At 43.2% G+C, this 22,774-nt stretch overlaps 1 protein-coding gene and 1 pseudogene across 1 annotated transcript in view; one reads left to right on the top strand and one right to left on the bottom strand.

The window, feature by feature from the left end:
* The window catches only part of PRSS38 (serine protease 38), a 13,803-nt gene extending 8,147 nt beyond the window's left edge, over positions 1-5,656 (bottom strand). The window contains exons 1-3 of the mRNA XM_040454325.1: positions 5,409-5,656; positions 4,791-4,953; positions 3,962-4,233 (exon numbers count right to left, since the gene is read on the bottom strand). Coding sequence (XP_040310259.1) covers positions 3,962-4,233; positions 4,791-4,953; positions 5,409-5,568 — 595 coding nt within the window. The 5' untranslated portion in view covers positions 5,569-5,656. The remainder of the gene's footprint in view (positions 1-3,961; positions 4,234-4,790; positions 4,954-5,408) is intronic.
* A 13,006-nt stretch (positions 5,657-18,662) lies between these two features.
* Positions 18,663-20,274, top strand: LOC121016684 (mortality factor 4-like protein 1; annotated as a pseudogene).
* The last annotated feature ends 2,500 nt before the right edge of the window (positions 20,275-22,774 follow it).

Here is a 22,774-nt window from a genome sequence, read left to right as displayed (position 1 = left end):
TTCTTTTCTTTTCTTTTCTTTTCTTTTCTTTTCTTTTCTTTTCTTTTATTAATGTGATGTATCACATTGATTGCTTTGCAAATGTTGAACCAGCTCTGCAGCCCAGGAAAGAATCCCACTTGATCATGGTGAATAATTCTTTTTTATATGCTGTTGAATTCGATTTGCTAGTATCTTATTGAGAATTTTTGCATCCATATTCATCAGGGATATTGGCCTGTAGTTCTCTTTTTTTGCTGGATCTCTGGTTTGGGAATCAAATTCTATGCTGGCTTCATAGAATGAGTCTGGAAGTTTTTCTTTCCTTTCTGTTTTTTGGTACAGCTTGAGAAGGATAGGTATTATCTCTGCTTTAAATGTCTGGTGCAATTCCCCACAGAAGCCATCTGGTCCTGGACTCTTATTTGTTGGTAGATTTTTGATAACTGATTCAATTTCTTCACTAGTTATGAGTCTGTTCAAATTTTCTATTTCCTCCTGATTAAGTTTTGGAAGTGTGTGGGTGTTTAGGAATTTGTCTATTTCTTCCAGGTTGTCCAGTTGGCATATAAGTGTTAAGTACTTCTTTTATAAAAGAATAAATGGCAAAGAATTTTTCATAGTATTCCCTGATAATTGCTTGTATTTCTGAGGGATTGGTTGTAATAATGTTATTTTCATTTGTGATTTTTTCTATTTGGGTCATCTCCCTTTTCTTTTTGAGAAGCCTGACTAGAGGTTTATCAATTTTGTTTATGTTTTAAAAAAACCAAATCTTGGTTTCATTGATCTGCTCTACTGTGTTTTTAGATTCTGTATTGTTTATTTCTGCTCTGATCTTTATTATTTCTCTTCTTCTGCTGGGTTTGGGGTGTCTTTGCCATTCTGCTGCTATTTCCTTTAGGTGTGCTGTTAGATTTTGTATTTGGGATTTAATGTGCTGTTGAATTAAGTTTGTTGGTGTTTTGTTGAGGATTTTTACATCTACATTCACGAAGAATAGTGTCTCATACTTTTGTGTCTTGCTTTGGGATCAGTGTAATGTTGGCTCCATAGAATGAGGTGAGTGTTCCCTTCTCTCCTATGTTTTTCAAATATCATTTGAGAAGAATTGCCATTAACTTTTCTTTAAATCTTTGGTAGTGTTCATCAGGGAGGCCACCTCGTCCTAGACTTTTATTGTTGAGAAGTTTGTGAATACCAACTTGCTTACTTGTTACAACTCACTTGGAGTTTTAAGTTTCTCTGGAGTCAGTTTTGGTAATTTGGGCATTTCTAGGAATTTTTCCCTTTCATGTATGTTATCAGACTTGTTGGCGTGGAGTTATGTCTAGTATTCTCTTAAAATCCTTTTATTTATGTGATGTCAGTAGTGGTGTTCTCAGTTTCATTTCTGTAGTCAGGCTACCTAAAGGTTTGTTCATTTTGTTGGTCTTTTCACATAACTAACATTGGTCTTATTGACTATTTTTTTTTCTCATCTCTATTTAATTTTCTCTGCTTTCTAGTTACTGTCTGCTTTCTGCTAGCTTTGGTTTAGTTTGTTCTTCTTTTGTTTCTTAAGTTGGAAAGTGAAGTTATTTATCAGAGGTCTTTCTTCTTTATAAATGTTAAGTACTTCTTTTATAAAAGAATAAATGGCATAGCTATAATTTTTCCCCATAGTACTGCTTTTGCTGCACCCCATACGTTTTGGTATGTTGCATTTTAGTTCTTTTTTTATTTGTCTCTAAGTATTTTGTAATTTTCCTTGTGATTTTTTTTCTTTGATCCATTTGTTATTTAACAACGTGTTGTTTACTTTTCATGGTTTTGTGAATTTTTCCATTTTCTTTATATTCCTGATTTCTACTTCACCCTGTCTGGGTCAGAGAAGATATTTTGTAGGATATTTACCTTTAAGATATACTGGGACTTTGTTTGTGGCCTAATGTATGGTCTATCCTGAAAAATTTCACAAGTGCATTTGTGTGTGGCTGTTGCGGGGTGGGTGTCTATGTGTGTCTGCTACATCTAGTTGGTTCATTGTGATGTTCGAGTCCTCTCTTTCCTTCCTTATCTTCTGTCTGGTTGTTCAGTCCATTGTTGAGAGAGGCATATTGAAACCTCCAACTATTACAGTAGAGCTGTCTAGTGCTCCTTTCAGTTCTGTCAGTTTTTGCTTCATATATTTTGATGGTTTGTCTTTAGGTGTGTAAATGCTTATAATTTTTATATCTTCCTGATGTGTAAACCTTTTATTCATCTATAATGTCCTTCTTTGTCTCTTGTAACTTTTTTTTAAGAGTCTATTTTATCTGGTAATAGTGTAGCCACCCTGCTCTCTTTTGGTCACTGCTTGCAAGAATATATTTTTCTGTCCTTTCATTTTCAACTTGTTTGTGCCCTTGGATCTCAGGTGAGTTTCACAAACAGCACAGAATTGGATCATGTATTTTTATCCACTCTTCTAATCTCTGTCTTTTGATTGGAGAATTTAATCCATTTACATTTAAAGTAATTACTGATAAGGAGAGACTTACTTCTGTCATGGTGCTATTTGTTTTCTCTATGCCCTGTATCTTTTTGTCCATCATTTCTTGAATTAACAGTCTTCTTTTGTGCTTAAACACTTTTTTTCTGTAGTGAAATGTTTAAATTCCTTCTTCATTTCCTTTTGTGTATATTCTACAGATATTTTCTTTGTTACCATGGGAATTACATTGAACGTGATAAAGTTATAACTTTCTAATTTGAATTTCTAGCAGCCTAAATTCAGTAAATTTTTTTAATTAAGCAGACATTAATCTTTCTTAACCTGGTATAAGATTAATCTAAAGTCTCCAGACCAGACCACAAATTTATAGCAAGTTATTAGAAGGATTTTCATTAAAATAGAAAATAAGAGAAGGAGACCTAGCATCATTGCAATAAGACGAAAAAATAAAAAAAATAAAAGATGAAAATATGGGAAAAGAAATGATGAAACAGTCATTATTTAGAAAAAAAATAGGATGTTTCTTTTCCAAATACTAAATTGACAAGGTATTAAAATTGAGTTCTATAAGGTGGCTGGAAAAATCAATGTGCAAAAATCAATAGCTGTCACTAATCAGCAAATACAATAAAAAAAAAGTTTTCAGGGGCGCCTGGGTGGCTCAGTCAGTTAAGTGTTCAAGTTCGGCTCAGGTCATGATATTGCAGTTTGTGAGTTCAAGCCCCATGTTGGGCTCTGTGCTGACAGCTCGGAGCCTGGAGCCTGCTTCGGATTCTGTGTCTCCCCCTCTCTCTACCCCTTGCCCACTCATGCTTTGTCTCTCTTTCTCTCTCTCTTTCAAAAATTATAAATAAACATTAAAAAAAGAAAATAAAATATTCAGTAACCATAAAAATTCTAAAGTACTCAGGTATAAACCTAGAAAGAAAATATGAGGCCATTATGGAGAAAACTAAAATAACTAATAGATTTTTAATTTTTTTATGTTTATTTTTATTTTTGAGACAAAGATGGTATGAGTGAGGGAGGGGCAGAAAGAGAGGTACAGAGGATCTGAAGAAAGCTCCAGGCTTTCTCCTGACAGCATAGAGCTTGATGCGGGGCTTGAACTCACAAACTGTGAGATGACCTGGGCCAAAGTTGGATGCTTAACTGACTAAGCCACCCGGGTGCCCCCATTTTTAAAATAAGTTTAAAAAGATTGTTTATAAGTTGAATTTAGAATCTTAAGGAAAACTCTGTTTTGAAATCTGTATTTGTATTTTCAATATACTAAATATACATTCTGTACTCAGAATCGATGTAACTCCTTCTCTGTAGACAACAAAGACAGCCAGGGATAACAAAACCGCACACTGACAAAGAAATAGTGATTGATGGGTGGGATTTCCAGTCTCCAGACACCTGCACTCCCATAACTGACAGAATTCATTCTTCTCTGTAGTGACACAGAGCTGTAATCCTACACAAGCTCCAATTAAGAGATTGACCCCTTAGTTCTCTTACCTTGTTGGGAGATGACTCCCCATCCTGTAGCCCAGCAAATGACATTCTGAAGGTTCACATCTGGGGGTGCAATGCAGACTGGGAGCACAGAGTCAGAAAACACAATGCGAGATTTCAGCTGCACCAGGGCAATGTCCCCTCCAATAGGGTGGTACACTTCATACGTAGGGTGAATGATCACCTTGTTCACCTCGAACCACTGGGTGTGATTGCCTGCAACCCTGAGGTCCACAAGGCCCACGTACATATCAAATGCTTCAGTGTTCTTCTCCCTGTGGGGACAGAGGACAGAGGCACAGTGGCTTGTGCACCTTGTACCTGGGAAGGGAAGTCTCCTAGGAGTTCACAGGCCCAGGGAAGCCTGGAGCATGGTGGCCTGGGTCTCCAGGCTCTCAGCCAGGATATGGAAAAGCAAACTCCTGCAGCACACTGGAATCCTGGTTGTCTAGGAAAACTGCCCCCAAAGAAGTCCTAAGCTGGGCCCATGGAGGCTTCAGGGACTCATCATGACATGCTGCTCACCGTCAGCCCAGGAGGGTGAACTTAGGTGTGCAGTGAGTCGCCCATGAAGGTACGTCTTTCCTCACCTCTCCTGTGATGTTTCCTCTCACCTCTCATCCTATGACGAGGCTCCACACCTGTCCCAAAGAGCCAATGGCCCCCAAGGAGCCCTAAGCCCTGTGAGAGGAGAGGCTGCCCTGGCTGGAACTGTGTGCTGGGCGCCACTCTCTCCCCCACTTCTGGGAAGTCCCAGCTGTAGGTAGCCAACGTGGTCAACCCCAGAGGCCCTGGACCTCCTAGGGAATGGCATCTGGTGCTGCCCACTCACTTCTGGAAGCAGTGGGCTGCCGACAGGATCCAGTACTCATCGATGATGGACCCTCCGCAGACGTGGAAGCCTGCATAGTGCACGCTGACCTGCCATGGCCACTTCCTCTCTGGGACATCCACGCCCCCCACAATCTTCCCCTGTATGTAACGATGGCCACAGGCTGAGGAGAAAGGGACAGAGTCTGCAAGTTATCAGCGGTGGCAGGTGGATTGGGTTGGGGAGAAACACAGAGTGGCAGAGAGATCCTGCCTCTGGGTGAGAAGGGAAGGGAAAGTTTGGGGAGGTCAGGAAGAGGGCAGGGAAAGGGAAAGACAGGGAGGGGTGAGGCATGAGAGGGAATGGGAGGGGAAGTTGGGGGGAGGGCCAAGGAAGGGAGGCCAGGGCAAGGGAGGGGATGAGAGTGAGGGTAGGAAAGGGAAGGCAGGTAAGGGAAGGTGCTGAGGAGGGGCGGAGAGGGGCGGGGAAGGGCGTGAAAGGAGGATAGGAGCAGGGAGGGGCTGGGAGGGGCGGAGAGGGGAGAAGAGGGGCAGAGAGGGGTGGGCCTCCACCCCACGGAAAAAGAAGCCCCAAAATCGCCCCTAGGACCCCTTCAACTTGGGCTGGGAAGGGTCCTACCCACGTCTCGGTTCAAGGAGACACCCTCGATCCTGGGGTGTCCATGGGCTATGGCTGCAACTTGGGTGGGGGGCAGGAGGAGCAGGAGCAGGATGAGGCTGGGGGCTGCAGGCACCGAGGCTCCAAGCACAGCATGAGGGACAGATGGCCGGGAAGCCATGAGGTGGGAGGGTCCCAGGGGTTCAAGGGCAGGACCTCGCCTGACTTGCAACCCTGCTGGGGCATGCGACGCCAGGAAGATGTGAGGGCACCGCAGCACCTCGGCGCAGAGCACGTGACAGCACAGAACACGTGAAGGCACCGCAGCTCCTCGGCGCAGAGCACGTGACAGCACAGAACACGTGAGGGCACCGCAGCGCCTCGGCGCAGAGCACGTGACAGCACAGAACACGTGAGGGCACTGCAGCGCCTCGGCGTGGGGCACGTAACACCGGGAACACATGAGGGCACCACAGTGCCATGGCAGGGGGCACGTGACAACACAGAACACATGAGGGCGTGCAGCTCCATGGAGCAGGGCACAAGACACCAGGAACATTGATTGGCGGGAACCCTGACTACCTGTTTTGGGCAGACACGTGGTGTCTCAGCCACCTGGGCAGGCCCCCTCCTCCTGGAGTACCCGCAGGCTGCAGGCTCCTCATTCCCCATCAGGGAGCCAGTCTCTGGTGGCGTCGCTCCCAGACAGCCCACTCTTGGGGTCACTCTGATTGTACATTCCGGCTCATGTGTTCTGGCCTGTCTGTCCACCTTCATGTTTCCCAAGGGACAGGACTCCACCTGCGTCCCCTCACTGCAGGCTTGGGATGGGAAAGAGTGGTGCCTCCTACTCTGGGTGGGGGGAGAGAAGAGGGCCCGTCCTGCAGGGGGTGTGGACACATGGCACTGGTTCTCAACAAGGAGTGATGTTCCCAGGGGACATTAGGTAGTGTCAGGAGCCATTGTCGATGATCAGAATTGGGGGGTGTGGTATTGGCATCTAGTGGGTTGTTCAGGGACGCTGCTAAGTAGCCTACAGTGCACCTGCTGCCACCCTCCCAGAACCAAGAACTGTCCAGACCCAAGGTCAATAATGCTGAGGCTGAGATATCTCAGCCTGCAGGTTCTGCAGGGACCACCTTACTGTGGGGGAAGCGGTTGGAAGTTGGCCTTCCGCTGATGAATTCTGCTTCTGAGGCGCCTTTTGGGGGGCAGAGTGTGGAGCTTTCCCAATGTCTGCCTTGAGAATAGGAAGGATGGTTAGAGCGTTCCATCATGTTGGGCCACCCTGGTCTGTAGGTTTAGTTAGGACTAATGTGTGAGAGTATGTGTGTGAACGTGTGTGAGATTCTGTGAGCATGTGAGAGTGTGTAAGCATGTCAGGGTGTGGGTATGTGTGAGCGTGTGAGCATATGTGTGTGACTGTGAGAGCATGTGAGAGTGTATTGTGTGACTGTGAACATGTGTGAGTGTGTGAGAGTGAGTGTGTAAGCATGTAAAGGTGTGGCTGTGAGCATGTGAGAGTGTATGTGTGTGCCTGTGAGCATGTGTGTGAGTGTGTGAGAGTGTAAGCATGTGAGAGTATGTAAGCGTGTGACAGTATGGGTGTGTGTGAGCGTGTGAGAGTATATTGTGTGACTGTGAGCACGTGTGAATGTATGAGCATGAATGTGTAAGCATGTGAGAGTGTATGTGTGTGAGTCTGTGAGAGTGTGGGTATGTGTGAGTGTATGTGTGTGACTGTGAGCATGTGTGAGTGTATATGTGTGTGTGTGAGAGTGAGCGTGTGAGACTGTGTATGAGTGTATATGTGTGAGTGTGTGAAAGTGTGCATGCATGTCTGGGAAACTGTGTGTGAGTGTGAGTGTAGGTGTGTGAATGTGAGAATGTGTGGGTGTGTGAGTGTGTGATAGTGTGTGTGTGTGACTGTGAGCATGTGTGTTGGCATATGTGTATGTATGTGAGAGTGTGTATGAGTGTATATGTGTGTGAGGGCGTGTGTGCATGTGTGGGAGAGTGTGTGTCAGAGTGAGTGTAGGTATGTGTGAGTGTATGTGAGTGTATGTTTGAGTGTGTATGTGTGTGAGTCAGTGTGTGTGTGTCAGAGTGTGTGAGTGTGTTTCAGAGTGTGTGTGTGAGTCAGTGTGTGTGAATGTGTGTGAGCGTATGTGTGTGAGAAAGAGTGTGTATGCATGCATGTGTGTGGGCATTTCCAGGTCGCAGCCTCCTCTACATCCAAGTTGGGTACATGGGAGGAAAGAAACACTGCAGGGAACTCCCCACTGAGCTGCTCTTCAAGTCCTGTGGCCCCTAGCTAGTCTATTTATCCTTTCAAAATCTGTGTGTGACTTGTGTGGTTGTGAGTAGTGGGAGGAATAACATGGAATGTGCTCATCATTTTTGTCTAAACCTGAAGGAACTTCTCCCAGCTGAGTTAATTTCCACCAAACTGCTATTTTCACTTGCTTGAATTGATGTTTATTTTCCATGTTGGAGGCTTTCCTTCGATGTCTGCTCTTCCTTTGTTTTCCATTTGAAATTAAGACTACTGGAATGAAAAGTGATTGGAAACTCGGGTGTGGACAGTGCTGGTGAGTCATGGGTAGCCTGTGATGTCAGTAACTTCAGGACATCCCTCTAAGCTTGTCAGCTTGTACACATGATCTCAGGCTCCTTCCTGAGGCAGGGGTCTTACTGCAGACTCTGGGAACTCAGGTAGAAGGTAGTTGTGTTTTAATAATCTGCATTGTGTATACTATGTCCTAATGCTCGTAACCTAATGCTGGCACCCAGGGCCCTAAACTGTGGATTTTGCTTGTTACTCTGCAGAAAATAGAACTCTAGATTGTCTGCGATAGTCAGTGAGGCACATAGCCTGAAGGTGTGGAGTGGGGGGAAGATTTAGGGTTGTAACTTCTCAGTTTTCCCTGGACACTCCTGGGTGTATCAACCCCTCCCACAGTCAGAGCTAGACACACCGCTTCTTCCTGAGGATTCTGTATTGTAGATCAGGATGTTTTCTGCTTTTTCCGTGGCCTACTCAGTTCTGTTACATCAGTCACTACTTATATATATCTGTCATCCACTTGGTCAAAAACCATTCTTATTAAAGTATAATTTACACACAGTAAAATGAATCAAATCATGCAAGTTTTGAAAAATGCTTGCAGTCATGTTACCACCACAATCAAGCTATAGAAGAGTCCCATTGCCTTCCCTTTTAGAGTCCTTCTGCCCATAGTCCCTTGAAACAGCTAATCTAGACTTCCATCCACACAGTTTGCCTTTTCCAGAATGTCATAGATGCATTCTTTAAAGTCTGGCTTTCCTTACTTGGTATAATGCATTTGAGATCCATCCACGTGTTTGCCAGTAAAACTGGCCTCAACATTTCTTTTCTGGGGGATTTTAACTATGAATTTAAGCTCTGCAATACTTATAGGATTGTTTAGGTTATTGGTTTATTCTTGAGGGAGTTTTGGTATGTTGTATCTTTCAAAGAAATTGTCCATTTCACTTGAGTGGTAGAACTTAGAGCCATAAAGTTGTTAGAAAAATTCCCTTGTTATTATTTCAATGCCTGTAGTAATGACCCTCTTTCATTCCTGATACTGGTGGCTTCTAACTAGATTTTGTTTTATTTATGAAGGCTGTTGTTTCTTTGTATGCTACTTGACTGAATTTTCTTCCATTCATGATAGTTTCACATCGATTCTTTTTTAGGTATTAAATTGAAAGAGCTCTTTATATATTCGTGATACAAGTATCATCAGATGTATGATTACCAAGTACTTTCTCACAGTAGAAAGAAATTAGGTTACCTTTTGATTTTCTTGAATTCACTCTATGGCTCACAAAAGTTTTTAACTTTAAAGAAGTCCAATTTATCTATTTTCTTTTGACATTGGTACTTTTAGAGTCATATCTAAGAAATCATTGCTTAACCACCAAGGTCATGAAGAGTTAATCCTGTGTTTTCTTCTAAGTGTTTTATAATTCCAGCTCCTATATTTAGGCTTTCAATCCATTTGGAGTTAAATTTGAATATGGTGTGAGGCAGGGGTCCAGATTCACTCTTTTGCATGTGGATGTACAGTTGTGTTAGGATCATTTATTGAAAAGACTAATATTTTTCCCATTGATTGTCTTGGAACCCTTGTCATAAAACAACTGACCATAAATGAAGGGTTTATTTCTGGACTCCTAATTCTGTTCTATTGAGGTGTATTTCTGTTCTAACACAAATTCCACACTCTTTCAATTATTGTAGCTTTGTCATAAATTTGCGATCACAAAATTAAGTCCTCCAGCTCTGTTCTTCTCCAAAATTTTTTTGTCTATTCTGAGTCCTTCACATGGATTTTAAGGTCAACTTATAAATTTCTAAGGAAACCCTGCTGGAAGTTTGACTTTAGTGAATCTGGAGAGTAGTACCATCTGTTACAGTTTGAATTATCCTCCCCCCACCCCGCTTGCCCCATAACAGATATGTTGAGGTCCTATTGTCGGTACCTCAGAATGTGACTTTATTTGGAAATAGGGTCATTGCAAATGTAATTAAAGTTAAAATGAGGTCAAACCAGGGTATCCTTGATCCAAAATAACTGTTGCTTTATGAGAAGAAGAGAGAGGAGCATACAGGGAGAAGATGGCCTTGTGATGGAGAATGCAGTGTGAAGGTGGAGGCAGAGATGGAGGGAGGGTTGCATCGACAAGTGGAGGAATGCCAAAGTTGCCAGCAGCATGAGAAACCTGGATGTGGAGATGTACTCCCTCAGAACCCTTACACAAACAGCCTTGCTGACACCTCATTTTTGGAATCCTGGCCCCCATAACTGAGAGAGAATGAATTTACATTGTTTTAAGTCAAGTGTGTGCTATTTTGTTATGGCAGCCCCAGGAAACAAATACAGATTTTGGAACCAGGAGTGGGGTCTGGCAAGTTTGAAATCTATAAGGCACGTAGTAGCCTGGAGTCTTGAGCAAGTGTTGAAGTTAAGGTCTTGAGTCTGAAATCTGCAGGGCAGGTGAGCAGGCTGGAAATGCACCAGGATTTCAATGTTACATCTTGTGTCTGAAATCTGCAGGGCAGGTGGGCAGGCTGGAAATGGAGCAGGCTGGAAATGTGGCAGCCTTAAGGCAGAGATCCAGGATACCTCAGGGCTTTACTATGAAGGCCATCAACTGATTGGATGATGCCACTCACATAACAAAGGTAATCTCCTTTACTTAAAGTCTATGATTATAAATATTAATCACATGTACAAAACACCTTTACAGCAACATCTGGAGAACATCTGAGCAAACAGTTGGACACCATAGCCTAGCCAAGTTGACCCATAAAATTGCCCATGACAGTTCATTCCTTGTCAATTCAGTGCCCGTACATATCTCCTTAATCCATAGTTAATCTCCAAATAACGACAATATGAAGTCTTATTTCTATCTATCATGATAGAACCATCTCGAATATAAGTGAAAATGCACTAACCCTTTCCCAGGAGAGTATGCAAAGTGCACAGGTGATGCTCACTTTTCTCTTATAGAATCTTCTATTCTTTTGTAAAATATTTAATTAATTAATTAATTTATTTATTTCAAGAGAGTGAGCACACGTGAGTGGGGAAATGGCAGAGAGAGAGGGGAAGAGAGAGTCCTAAGCAGGCTCCGTGCTCAGTGCAGAGCCCGACATGGGGTTTGATCCCACAAACTGTGAGATCATGATCTGAGCTAAAATCCAGAGTCAGATTCTCAACCCACTGAGCCACCCAGGCATCCTCACACACACACACACACACACACACACACGCACGCACACACATACACACACATTCTTAACAAAATGAGGAAAAAATACTCATTGCAATTACAGTCCGAGTTTCTGCAAATGGGCACGTGGTCCTTGCTGGTCTCTGTAAGTACTCTCCTCCACTCCTCATTCTGTATCCCCTTTTGCCCTTGGCAAACACCTCAGGTGGTTGTGGCCCGTGACCTGGTGCAATGACCCAAGTCTGCCTTCCTGAAGCACCTGTGCCATTGGTTCTGCCTGAACTGTGTCGTTTTCCACTGATTTAATCACTGGGCACGGTAATGCTAGACACACCCCGAGAAACGTCCTGTATTCCAGATGAACTCCTCCCCTCCACTGTGGACATGCAGCTCAGTTTCCTTTTGGTGCATTTGTTCTTGGTTTCTCTCCTACTCCTTTTTATCTTGTTAAGGTTGCTAGTGACGGCTCCACTTTCCTAAGTTTGCTTGTCTTGGTCAGTGTAGCTAAACCACACTGGTTCTTTAGGGTTGACATATATGGTTTTTTTTTTTTAATTTTTAATGTTTATTTATTTTTGAGAAAGAGAGACAGAGCATGAGCTATCAGCATAGAGCCTGATGTGAGGCTTGAACCATGAACCATGAGATCATGACCTGAGCTGAAGTTGGACATTTAACTGAGTCACCTAGGTGCCCTGGCCATTATATATTTTTTTTAACGTTTATTTATTTTTGAGACAGAGAGGGACAGAGCATGAATGGGGGAGGGTCAGAGAGAGAGGGAGACACAGAATCTGAAACAGGCTCCAGGCTCTGAGCTGTCAGCACAGGGCCCGACGCGGGGCTCGAACTCACAGACTGTGAGAGATCATTACCTGAGCTGAAGTCGGACGCTCAACCGACTGAGCCACCCAGGCACCCCTATATGTTTAAATTATCAACAAGAGGCGGTCTTGAACTTTGCCTTCTCACTTCCTCAGGTTATATTCTACTGTCTAATGGTTTCACCACTGGGCTGGACAGTGGCTTAATTGCTTCATGGGGGATGCATCTGGGAAGAAGTATGATGATTTGTAAGGGGCGCTTGTGCATAGCTATTCATCATGAATGTTATGCAGCCATAAACGCTTATTTTTAATGTTTATTTATCTGAGAGAGAGAGAGAGAGAGAGAGAGCGCGCGTGCACACATGAGTAGGGGAGGGGCAGAGAGAGGGAGAGAGAGAGAATCCCAAGCAGGTTTCATGCTCAGTGCAGAGCTGTATGCAGGGCTTGAAACCACGATCATGACCTGAGCTGAAACCAAGAGTTTGTCACTCAACCAACTGAGCCACCCAGGCACCCCTTTTGTTGTCCCCTTTTAAGCTAAGAAGGACATCAGTGCTGCCATTCTGAGACATCTGTGGCCTCATGTTAAAAGGTTTGTTCTCGGTTTCCTGTTCTCGTTTTAAGCTGCATGTCTCCAGTCTCACATGTCTCCGGGGCTATTAGTATGGACTCCATTCGCTTGTGCAAAGGAACGACAGAGTTCTGGTGGCACAAGGCCACATTCAGAAACCCTCGTCTGGGGTTTTTCATTTTCATAAGCTTTTAAGGAACCTGTCAATATCTCGGAGGTAATCACCATTCAGTAAAGACTGTTCTCTGGCATCTGATCCCTGGAAATATTGCATTCCTTGCATTGTATTTCAGGACTGCTGCCCTTCAAGGCTCTCCAGATCAGCACCCATCCTGCAGAGGGTATGGCGCCCTGTACTCTGCCTCCATTCCTTTCCAGACCCCCAGGCTGGAGCCCCTCACTCTGCACTTTCCATGCAGTTGGCAGAAGGCAAAGAGAATTTGGAGAAGAAAGCCACCCAACTTGAAAAGGTAAGAGCCTTTCAGGGAAGGATGCGGAAGTGGCCTGGGAGGGAGATCTTGAGGAAGGGGATGAGCCTTTCACCTCATGGTGAAAGGAAGAGCGTGGTCATCAGCTGTGGGATGTGCCCACAGAGCCGAGGCCTGAATTCCTGTTGGGTTGGCTGCAAGAAGTGGGTGGGCGATGGCTCCTGAGAGGCATACTGACCCATTCTGTGTGGCTGGCAACACCAGTGAAACATTCTGACACAGCACGTTTTCATTTATCCTGGAGCAAATCAGGCCAGATCATCATTCCAACTTCTAGCAATTTTCTGTAAGTACAGCACTCTGGCAAGAAATAAGGAGTTTGCTCTGAGCTGGGAAAGAGTTGGGCTTGCCTGTCTCCTGCAGACACAACTTGCCCCCCACGTGTGTGTGGGGTGGCTACGCTAGACCAACCAAGGTCTGGGTCCGGCCAACCCTGCAGGTGTGGCAAGAAGCTCTGCTTGCCGTTCTCAGGCCTTCTGCCCCAGGGTACACAGAATGCTCACAGTCCAGAGGCCCCTCTGCTGCAGAGGTCACCAACACTGCCCTGCAGAGGCAGAAGCTCCAAATGACAAAGGACAGCTGATAAGAGAGGACACATAGGATCCCACTTGCCCACAGCCTAGCAGGCCAGGGGTGCCCATGGCCACATTCTCTCTTCTTTACACCTTTCTTCTCTAACAAACTTGTGGCCATGGGATGGTCTCAGTAGTTGGGGGGTGGGGCTGCCTTTTCTGCCTGCCCTTCTCTGCTCCAGGTGAGTCTCTGCAGGTGTGTCCTCATCATCCAGGGCAGAGTGTGGAATGTTCCATACCTGCAATTTCCTGTTGGAGAAAGCAGCCCCTTAGAAACTCAAGGATTTCAGAGCCATTAACTTCCACCTCTCATTTCTGCCACAACACCCACACTCAGGGTGGCACTGGTTCACAAGAAGGCTTTGTTCTGCCATCTTGGCACATGGCATGTCATCTTTCACTCTTCCAGGGGAGGACTATAAAATGTGCTTTAGTGAGCACCACGACACATGCACTTCAGTCTCCTATAGAAACTCTGACTTTAAGCCTGGTGGAAGAAGGGCTTAGGGCTATTGGCTACAAGAATAGCTCTCTTCTTTCATCAAGACCCAAGGAAACTATGGGGTTTGAACAATGAGCCAGGAAAATGCATTATGGACAAGATGTAAAGCGTGCTTTGGGAGCATGTAGTCTAGACCAGGGCTTCATCATGTACACCCTATTCATGGAGACACCCAAGAAGCTGAACTTCTCACTTCTGCATATGAGGGACCAGAATGCATGGAACTGGTCAAGGTTGAGATAGACAGGAAACAGTGCTCACCCAGAGAGCTAGAAACACATATTAATAGAACAGTGTTAATAAGAACGATGAAGCCACCTTTTCTAGTTCTGATTGTACAGTGATGTTCCTAGGCTCTTCCCAGTGTCATTGAGAATGGTGATAGCACCTATCCTAGTCCTGATTGTATAGTGAGGGTCCCTAGGTTGTCTTCATTTATGGTGATGTTTTCTGTAGCTTTGTTGTCAGGTTTTTTTTTTTTTTGGTTTTTTTTTTTTTTAGCATATATTCGTCAAGTCAGGGATTTTTTGTCTTCTTTTAACTTTGGTAAGGTTTTTAGCCCTGTATTTTTTGTTATTTTTTAAATGTTTCTTTATTTTTGAGAGAGAGACACAGACAGAACATGAGTGGGGGAGGGGCAGAGAGAGAGGGAGACACAGAATCTGAAGCAAGCTCCATGCTCTGAGCTGTCAGCACAGAGCCCGATGTAGGGCTCAAATCCATGAACCACAAGATTGTGACCTAAGCCAAGGTTGGACTGAGCCACCTAGGTGCCCCTTAATCATGTATTTTTAATGGTCATTATTAAATTCCTTCATGCTCTATTGAAATGAGCTTGTATTTTTATTATATTAATGTAAATTATATATAAGCTATATATTCATTAATATTGCCTTATTACATCCCTACAATTATGAAACTGAGAAAATCAAATACAAAAGAGTGGAAGAGTGGAAATGAGTATGTAATAAAAATGACCTGTCTGTCTATGTGAATAATTTAGAAGAATTTACAAATTATTCTAGTAGTAGAATTCAGCAAGTTTCCTAGAATGAAGATAAAATATAAACAATCATATGTGTATACATAAGCAACAAAATCTGAGATACACACTTAAAGATACATGACATTTACTATACAACAAAATGTTTAAGTATTTAGGATTACCTAAGGATCAGAAAAATTATAAAAGTTTATTGAGATGTTAGAGACAAATGAATGGTGAGATATCCAATGTTCATGGATATAAAGGCTTAATGTCGTAAATGTACCTGTCTCTAAATCAATCTATAGGCCAATGAGAATCCAGTAAAAATATGATATAGCAATTACTTGAGTGGTATGGCAGACAGACTAATGGTTCCCCAAAGCTGTCCACATCCTAATCCCCATGTCCTGTGAAAATGTACCCCTCCTGGTAAAAGGGACTTTGCAGGTGTGATTAAGGTAAGCATTTGAGATGGGAAGATTTTCCTATATTATCCAGATTGGCCCAGTGTGAAAACCCATGGGTCCTTATACAAGATAGGCAGGAGGGTTCATGTTAAGAGAAAGCAAAGTAACCACAGAAGTAGAGATTGAGTGATGTTGTCACAAGCCGGGGTATCTGGCAGCGTCTAGAAGTTGGAGTCAGCAAGGAATTGGTTCTTTTCCACAAGGAACCAGCCCTGCAGATGCAATTGTTGATTGTAGCCCCATCAGACTCAGTTCAGACCCTTGACCTTCAGAACTATGAAAGAATATGTGTTAAGCTCCCCCCCCAAACACACACATCTGAGATAGTTTTTAAATGTACAGAAAAGACTGGTTTTAAAAGTTATAATTCATGTGGAAGGGTGATAGATAAATTTTTCTTTTAAATACCAAATCTTATTATGACACCCTAGTAGTTAAAACACACTGGTGCCTATGCAGGCACAGAAGCTGGTTGGAATTGGACAACCGATAGTGGAATCAAGTGCAAGATTAGATCCTTCCATGTGTGGAAGTTTGACACATAACTCAGGTGGTGTTGGAGGCCAATGGGAGAGGAGGAGATATTCGGCAAATGTTCTTGGTAAAGTAGCTACTACATGGGAGAAATTAACTAAGAACGTGACCTCACACTATACAAAAATAAACAAAGAGAACACTTTAAAATGTTGAGTTTAATATATGGACAAGTTTCCAATAATGGCAAACAGTTTAATAGGGGCTTTCCCATGAAGACAACACATAGGCGTCATCTTCACAGAGGCAGGAAACATCTAAATCATCTAAATCGTGGTAATGAATCACCAAACCCAGGGGAGCAAGGAGGTGGAGAGGTGAGTCAAGCAGTCAAGGCTGCTCCTGCTTTTTCAGAAATGGCAGCTTTGTGGCTGTATTACTTTTGGCAGTCTTTGGGGTTAGGGAAACAACAGTAGGAGGCCATGGTTCGCCAGGGGTGTGGACCATGGTAAACCACACCTGCCCTGGACTGCAGACAAGATGGGATGCCCCCTAGGAGGGAGCGGGCAGTGAGCCAGCTCTCCCATGGACTGCAGTCCAGCCTTGAATCTCACAGAAGCTCAGAAAATCTCAAACCCAAGCTTGGTGTAAGGGAGCTCCAGATTGCCCCTGGAGAAGCAAGCAGAAATCCTCTTAGGATAGTGGTCACATCACCCTGGGCCTGGGATTATTCTGAAAAATGACATTTAAATATCTGTTCAGCACACAAACAAAGATGACCAGAAACATGAGATAATTTGCCATGACAGAACTGGTGGAAAAACAGACATGAAGAAACCCAGATACTTGAGTTATAAGCCAGAAACTGTAAAACAAATGTGCTTACTATGTTCAAGGAGATAAAACCAGGCCTGTAAACTTCTGAAACAACTGGAAACTATAAATTTGACACAGGAGATTTGAAAAGGAACCAAACAGGACTTCCAGAAATGAAAAATACAAAAATCAAGTTCAGAACTCATTGAATGACATTTATAATTACCTTGACTCAGGTGAAGAGAGACTCTGTGGACCAGAATATGAGTCAGAAGAAATTACCCAGAATGGGAAGGTAAAAGGGAAATTCAAAAAAGAAGCATGAATATGCTTTCATGCTATTGATGTGTATTTTTTTTAAAAGAAAAAGTGCTGTTTTGTTTTCATGTGGGTTTGAATAAAATAATGAGAAACATTTCTGCTTTTGGCCAATATAGAGTAACAGAGACCAAATTTACCTTTCATCTGAAACCACCATGAAGTACTAAAAGGATAGATATAGGAAACCTGTTTTCAGTACTTGGATATCAACTAGTACATAATTGTAATCCCTGAGAGGCAGGAAATAAATGGAAGTAGCTTTAGCATTGTCTCAGCTTCTGGGGCACAGCACAGGAGGAAGGATCCTGGATGGGGCCTGGAAAAGCACTTGCCTGAGTCATGGGACACCAAGGTGGCTCAGCCTGTCCACACAGAGAACCAGAGGTGTGAGGGCTGCACAGAGGTGAACCCTGGGGGATTGAAGAAGACCCCCTCTTGGTGTTCTGCTGAGCACAGATCAGCACAAACACATGTAAACACTGTCCGAAGCTGAGCAAAGGATCTCCCGGAAGAATGAGAGGGAACAGTACCCAGTGCTTATACAGGACTGGGAATAGTGGTCCCACCAGCCAGCCATGAAGAAGTCATAATTCATGGAGCACTGGATAGAGTGCTCATCAAGTTCTCACTGCAGAAGTGTGGAATAATTAGCCCCAGACTGAGCCCTGCACAGACCCACCTAACAATCCCAAAAGCAAGACCTAAAAGGCCTGTCTATTCAAGTAACTTCAATGCATCCCGGGTCAGAGCTCAGCAAGATGTGTAGAAATACAAAAACATCCTGCACCAACAGGGTAAAACTCAATGTCTGGCATCCACTCATAGTTCACTGGGCATGCAAAGAAGTGAGAAAACACAACTACAATGAGGAGAATTAAAAAAACAAAACATGGGCGCGTGGGTGGCTCAGTAAGTTGAGCTTCTGACTTCAGCTCAGGTCATGATCTCATGGTTTATGGGTTTGAGCCCCACGTCAGGCTCTGTGCTGACAGCTCAGAGCCTGGAGCCTGCTTCAGATTCTGTGTCTCCCTCTCTATCTGCCTCTCCCTGGCTTACACTCTCTCCCTCCCTCTCAAAAATAAATAAACATTAAAAAAAAAACCCAGAAACTAACAATAATTGGCAAGGATGTGGAGATTGGAACCCTCATGCACTGTCAGTTGGGGTGTAAAATGGTGCACCCATTGTGGAAGACAGTACAGCCATTCTCAAAAAAAAAAAAAATTACACATAGGATTACCACATGGCCCAGCAATTCCACTGGCACATACCCCAAAGAATTGAAAGCAGGATTTTGAAGAGATATTTGTGCATCCATATTCATAGCAGCATTATTCACAGTAGATAAAACATGGAAACAAGCCATGTGTCCATCAGTGGATGCATGGACTACCAAAGCATGTTCTATACATACAATGGAATATTGTTCTTCCTTTAAAATAGAATGGAATATTAGTTTGCTTTAAAAAGGAAGGAAAGATATAAATGGCGCCGAAACAGGACCCGAAGCCCAAATTCCAGGAGGGTGAGCGAGTGCTGTGCTTTCATGGGCCTCTTCTCTATGAAGCAAAGAGTGTAAAGGTTGCCATAAAGGACAAACAAGTGAAATACTTTATATATTACAGTGGTTGGAATAAAAATTGGGACGAATGGGTTCCAGAAAGCAGAGTACTCAAGTACGTGGACACCAATCTGCAGAAACAGTGAGAACTTCAAAAAGACAATCAGGAGCACTATGCAGAGGGGAAGATGACAGGCGCTGCCCCAGGGAAGAAGACCGCCGGCCTGCAGCAGAAAAGTGTTGAAGTGAAAACCAAAAAGAACAGAAAACACCTGGAAATGGAGATGGTGGCAGTACCAGCGAGACACCTCAGCCTCCTCGCAAGAAAAGGGCCCGAGTGGATCCTACCGTGGAATGAGGAAACATTCATGAACAGAGTTGAAGTGAAAGTAAAGATTCCTGAAGAATTAAAACCGTGGCTTGTTGATGACTGGGACTTAATTACCCGGCAAAAACAGCTGTTTTATCTTCCTGCCAAGAAGAACGTGGATTCCATTCTAGAGGATTATGCAAATTACAAGAAATCTCGAGGAAACACAGATAATGAATATGCTGTGAATGAGGTGGTGGCCGGCATAAAGGAGTACTTCAATGTGATGCTGGGGACTCAGCTGCTCTACAAATTTGAGAAGCCACAGTACGCGGAGATTCTCGCAGACCACCCGGACGCGCCCATGTCCCAGGTGTACGGGGCGCCGCATCTACTGAGATTGTACGAATTGGAGCCATGTTGGCCTATACTCCTCTGGATGAGAAGAGTCTTGCATTGTTGCTGAATTATCTTCATGACTTCCTAAAATACCTGGCAAAGAATTCTGCAACCTTGTTTAGTGCTAGCGATTATGAAGTCGCCCCGCCTGAGTACCATCGGAAAGCTGTGTGAGGCGAGGCACTGACGCTGTTTGGATTTCTGTAAACACATTTTTGTTTAGTCCTCCTCTTGTACAAATGATGTACTTTGCAAATGTTAGTGTATAACAGAATTGATATTTGTTTTCTGTTTGATCTTAAACAGAGAAAATAAAAGGGGTTATAGCTCCTTTTTTCTTTTCTTTTTTTTCATTTCAAAGTCGCTACCAGTGTATTCAGTGATGGACGACGAGAGACATACTGTAGAGTGTTTTATTGCCTAGTCGACCAAGCTCCTTTTGAATGCTGGTGGTTCTATCCCTTTGACACTCTGCACTTTTATAATATGTGTTAATGCTGTATGACAAACTGCTCTGATTCCTAGTGCCAAAGGTTCGATTCAGTGTATATACCTGAACACGCTCATCCGTCTGTGCTCCTATTTTTATGGTGCTTAAAGTAAAGAGGCCATCCTACAGGCCATCCATGCTGTTCCTTAGGCATCGTCCCTTTGCTCCGATTGTTGAAGAATGGTGGCTTGTTTCATGGTTTTGTAGTTGTGTCTAATGCACGTGTTAACATGATAGATGCAATGCGTTGTGTAGCTACAGTTTTCTGGAAAAGCCAATCTTTTAGGAATTGTTTTTCAGATCTTCAATAAATTTTTTCTTTAAATTTCAAAAAAAAAATAAAATAAAAAGGAAGGAAATTCTGACACAAGGTACAACCTGGATGAATCTTGAGGACATTGTGCTATGTGAAATAAGCCAGTCACAAAAAGACAAACACTGTAGGATTCCACTTACATGAGGTCCCTAGAGTAGTCAAAATAGGCACAGAAAGTACAGTAGTGGTTGCCAAGGGCAAAGTAGGTATTATTTAATGAATATAGTCTTAATTTTGCAAGATGACAAGGGTTCTTGGTGGTAATGGTTACACAATAATGGGAATATAAGGAATGCCATTGAACTGTATATTTTAAAATGGTTAGGATGGTTGAAAAAAATTAAAAAAAAAAAAGGGGGCGCCTGGGTGGCGCAGTCGGTTAAGCGTCCGACTTCAGCCAGGTCACAATCTCGCGGTCCGTGAGTTCGAGCCCCGCATCGGGCTCTGGGCTGATGGTTCAGAGCCTGGAGCCTGTTTCCAATTCTGTGTCTCCCTCTCTCTCTGCCCCTGCCCCGTTCATGCTCTGTCTCTCTCTGTCCCAAAAATAAATAAACGTTGAAAAAAAATTAAAAAAATAAAATAAAATGGTTAGGATGGTATATGTGTATTTTACCACAGTAAAATAATTAGGATCAGCCCACGAAGTCTGTCCTTGGACCCACCACTACAGCAGTGAACGCAGACAGGTAAACAAAGCCTCACACTAAAGGCCCTTAGTCATACATCATGTCAGCTTTGACAACAGTTACAAGGCATACTTAAGGACCAAACACAGTTTGAAGACACAGAGAAGCACCAGAACCAGACCCGGGTGTGGCAAAGATGTTGGAATTACCGGACAGGTAACATAAACTATGACTCATATGCTAAGGGCTCTGATGGATACAGTAGACAGCATGAGGAGCAGATGGGCCATGTGAGCAGAGAGATAGAAGTGCTAAGGGAGGTGGGGTTAAAGGGAAATGTTAGAAATCAAAACACTGTCACAGAAATGAAGATCCCCTTTGCTGGACTCATCAGCAAAGTGGACATGGCCAAGGGGACAGTCATGAATCCTGAAGATATGTCCAAACCCTGACAGACAAAGAGAAAAAAAGTGAAAAAATAACACAATGCCCCAGAATGGTGGGACAATCACAAGAAGTGTCACATACACATAGTGGGAATATCAGAAGGAGAGGAAAAAGAGAAAGGAATAGAAGAAATATTTGAAGCCATAAGGAGTAATGACTAATGACTAATGGTAGACACCAAACCACAGATCCAGGAACCTTAGAGAACATCATCAAATAAGATATATGGAGAGACATATCATATTCAGTGCAGCAAAAAATTAGACAGAGGAAATCTTGAAAGACATCAGAGGAAAAATCTTTGCCTATAGAGGAGCAATGTCATCAGACTTCTCCTCATAAAGCATGAGTTCAAGAAGAGACTGCAATGAGGTTTTTTAAATGTTTTAAGTGGGGTGCCTGGGTGGTTCAGTTGGTTAAGCGTGCAACTTCAGTTCAGGTCATTATCTGTTTCATAAGTTTGAGCCCCAAGTCGGGCTCTGTGCACTAACTGGTGAGGCCTGCTTGGGATTCTCTCTCTCTCCTTCTCTCTCTGCCCCCCCCCCCCGATCTCTCTCTCTCTCTCTCTCTCTCTGTCAAAATAAATAAATATTTTACAAAATGAAATAAAATCTTAAAAAAAAAAAGAATTAAAGACTGCTTCAGTCAAAAACAATATATTTTAAACAGTATTCACAATAGCCAACAATGATAGCCAGAAAGCAGTGAATAACATACTCAAAGTGCTGGGGGTGGGGGAAGGAAATACCAACCAAGAATTTTATATCCAGCAAAATTATCTCTAAAAAAATGAAGGCATAATAAAAACATTACCATATAAATTAGAGCTGAGAGAATCTGGTGCTAGCAAATCTGCTTCCTAAGTTTTATTTGGGAAAATTCTTTGGGTTGAAAGCAAGGACAATGGATGGTAATTAGGATGCACATGAACAAATGAAGTTCTCTGGGACTGGTACTTATGCAGATCATTGTAAGAGACTGCATAATGTATATACCCTCTCTTTCATCCCCTTAACTTGTTTAAAAAGCTGTTGCATAAGGCTATATATATATATATATATATATATATATATAACAAGTATACAAATATATACAATCATACACACACACGTATTTGGGTATGTGTATACAAATAAACATAATATTTCTGATGATAATAGCACAGAAGCCATGGGTGGGTAAAGAAATCACATAGGAAGATGTGCACACTGAGGTAACTAAATGCTATTGTACGGTTGTACAGTGGCTACTGCTGAGGAAACAGCAGCATGGAGGGGAATTTCCAAAATCATCACTCCCTAGTGTCTTTTTGTTCAACAGGTCTTTCCTCTGCTTATGTTTCCTCTTTCATTTTCCCCATAAGGGCAAGAAGAAACCCAGCGTCCCCTTGAAACAAACTTTGCCAAGCCTTATTCCACTACACGAGGAGACTCCTCCCCCCAG

This window comes from Herpailurus yagouaroundi, unplaced genomic scaffold (assembly GCF_014898765.1).
Source record: "Herpailurus yagouaroundi ecotype Mexico unplaced genomic scaffold, PumYag 212, whole genome shotgun sequence".
Taxonomy (NCBI): Eukaryota; Metazoa; Chordata; class Mammalia; order Carnivora; family Felidae; genus Herpailurus; species Herpailurus yagouaroundi.
The sequence above is the reverse complement of the archived record's forward strand: the minus strand, read 5'-3'. Positions and strand labels throughout refer to the sequence as shown.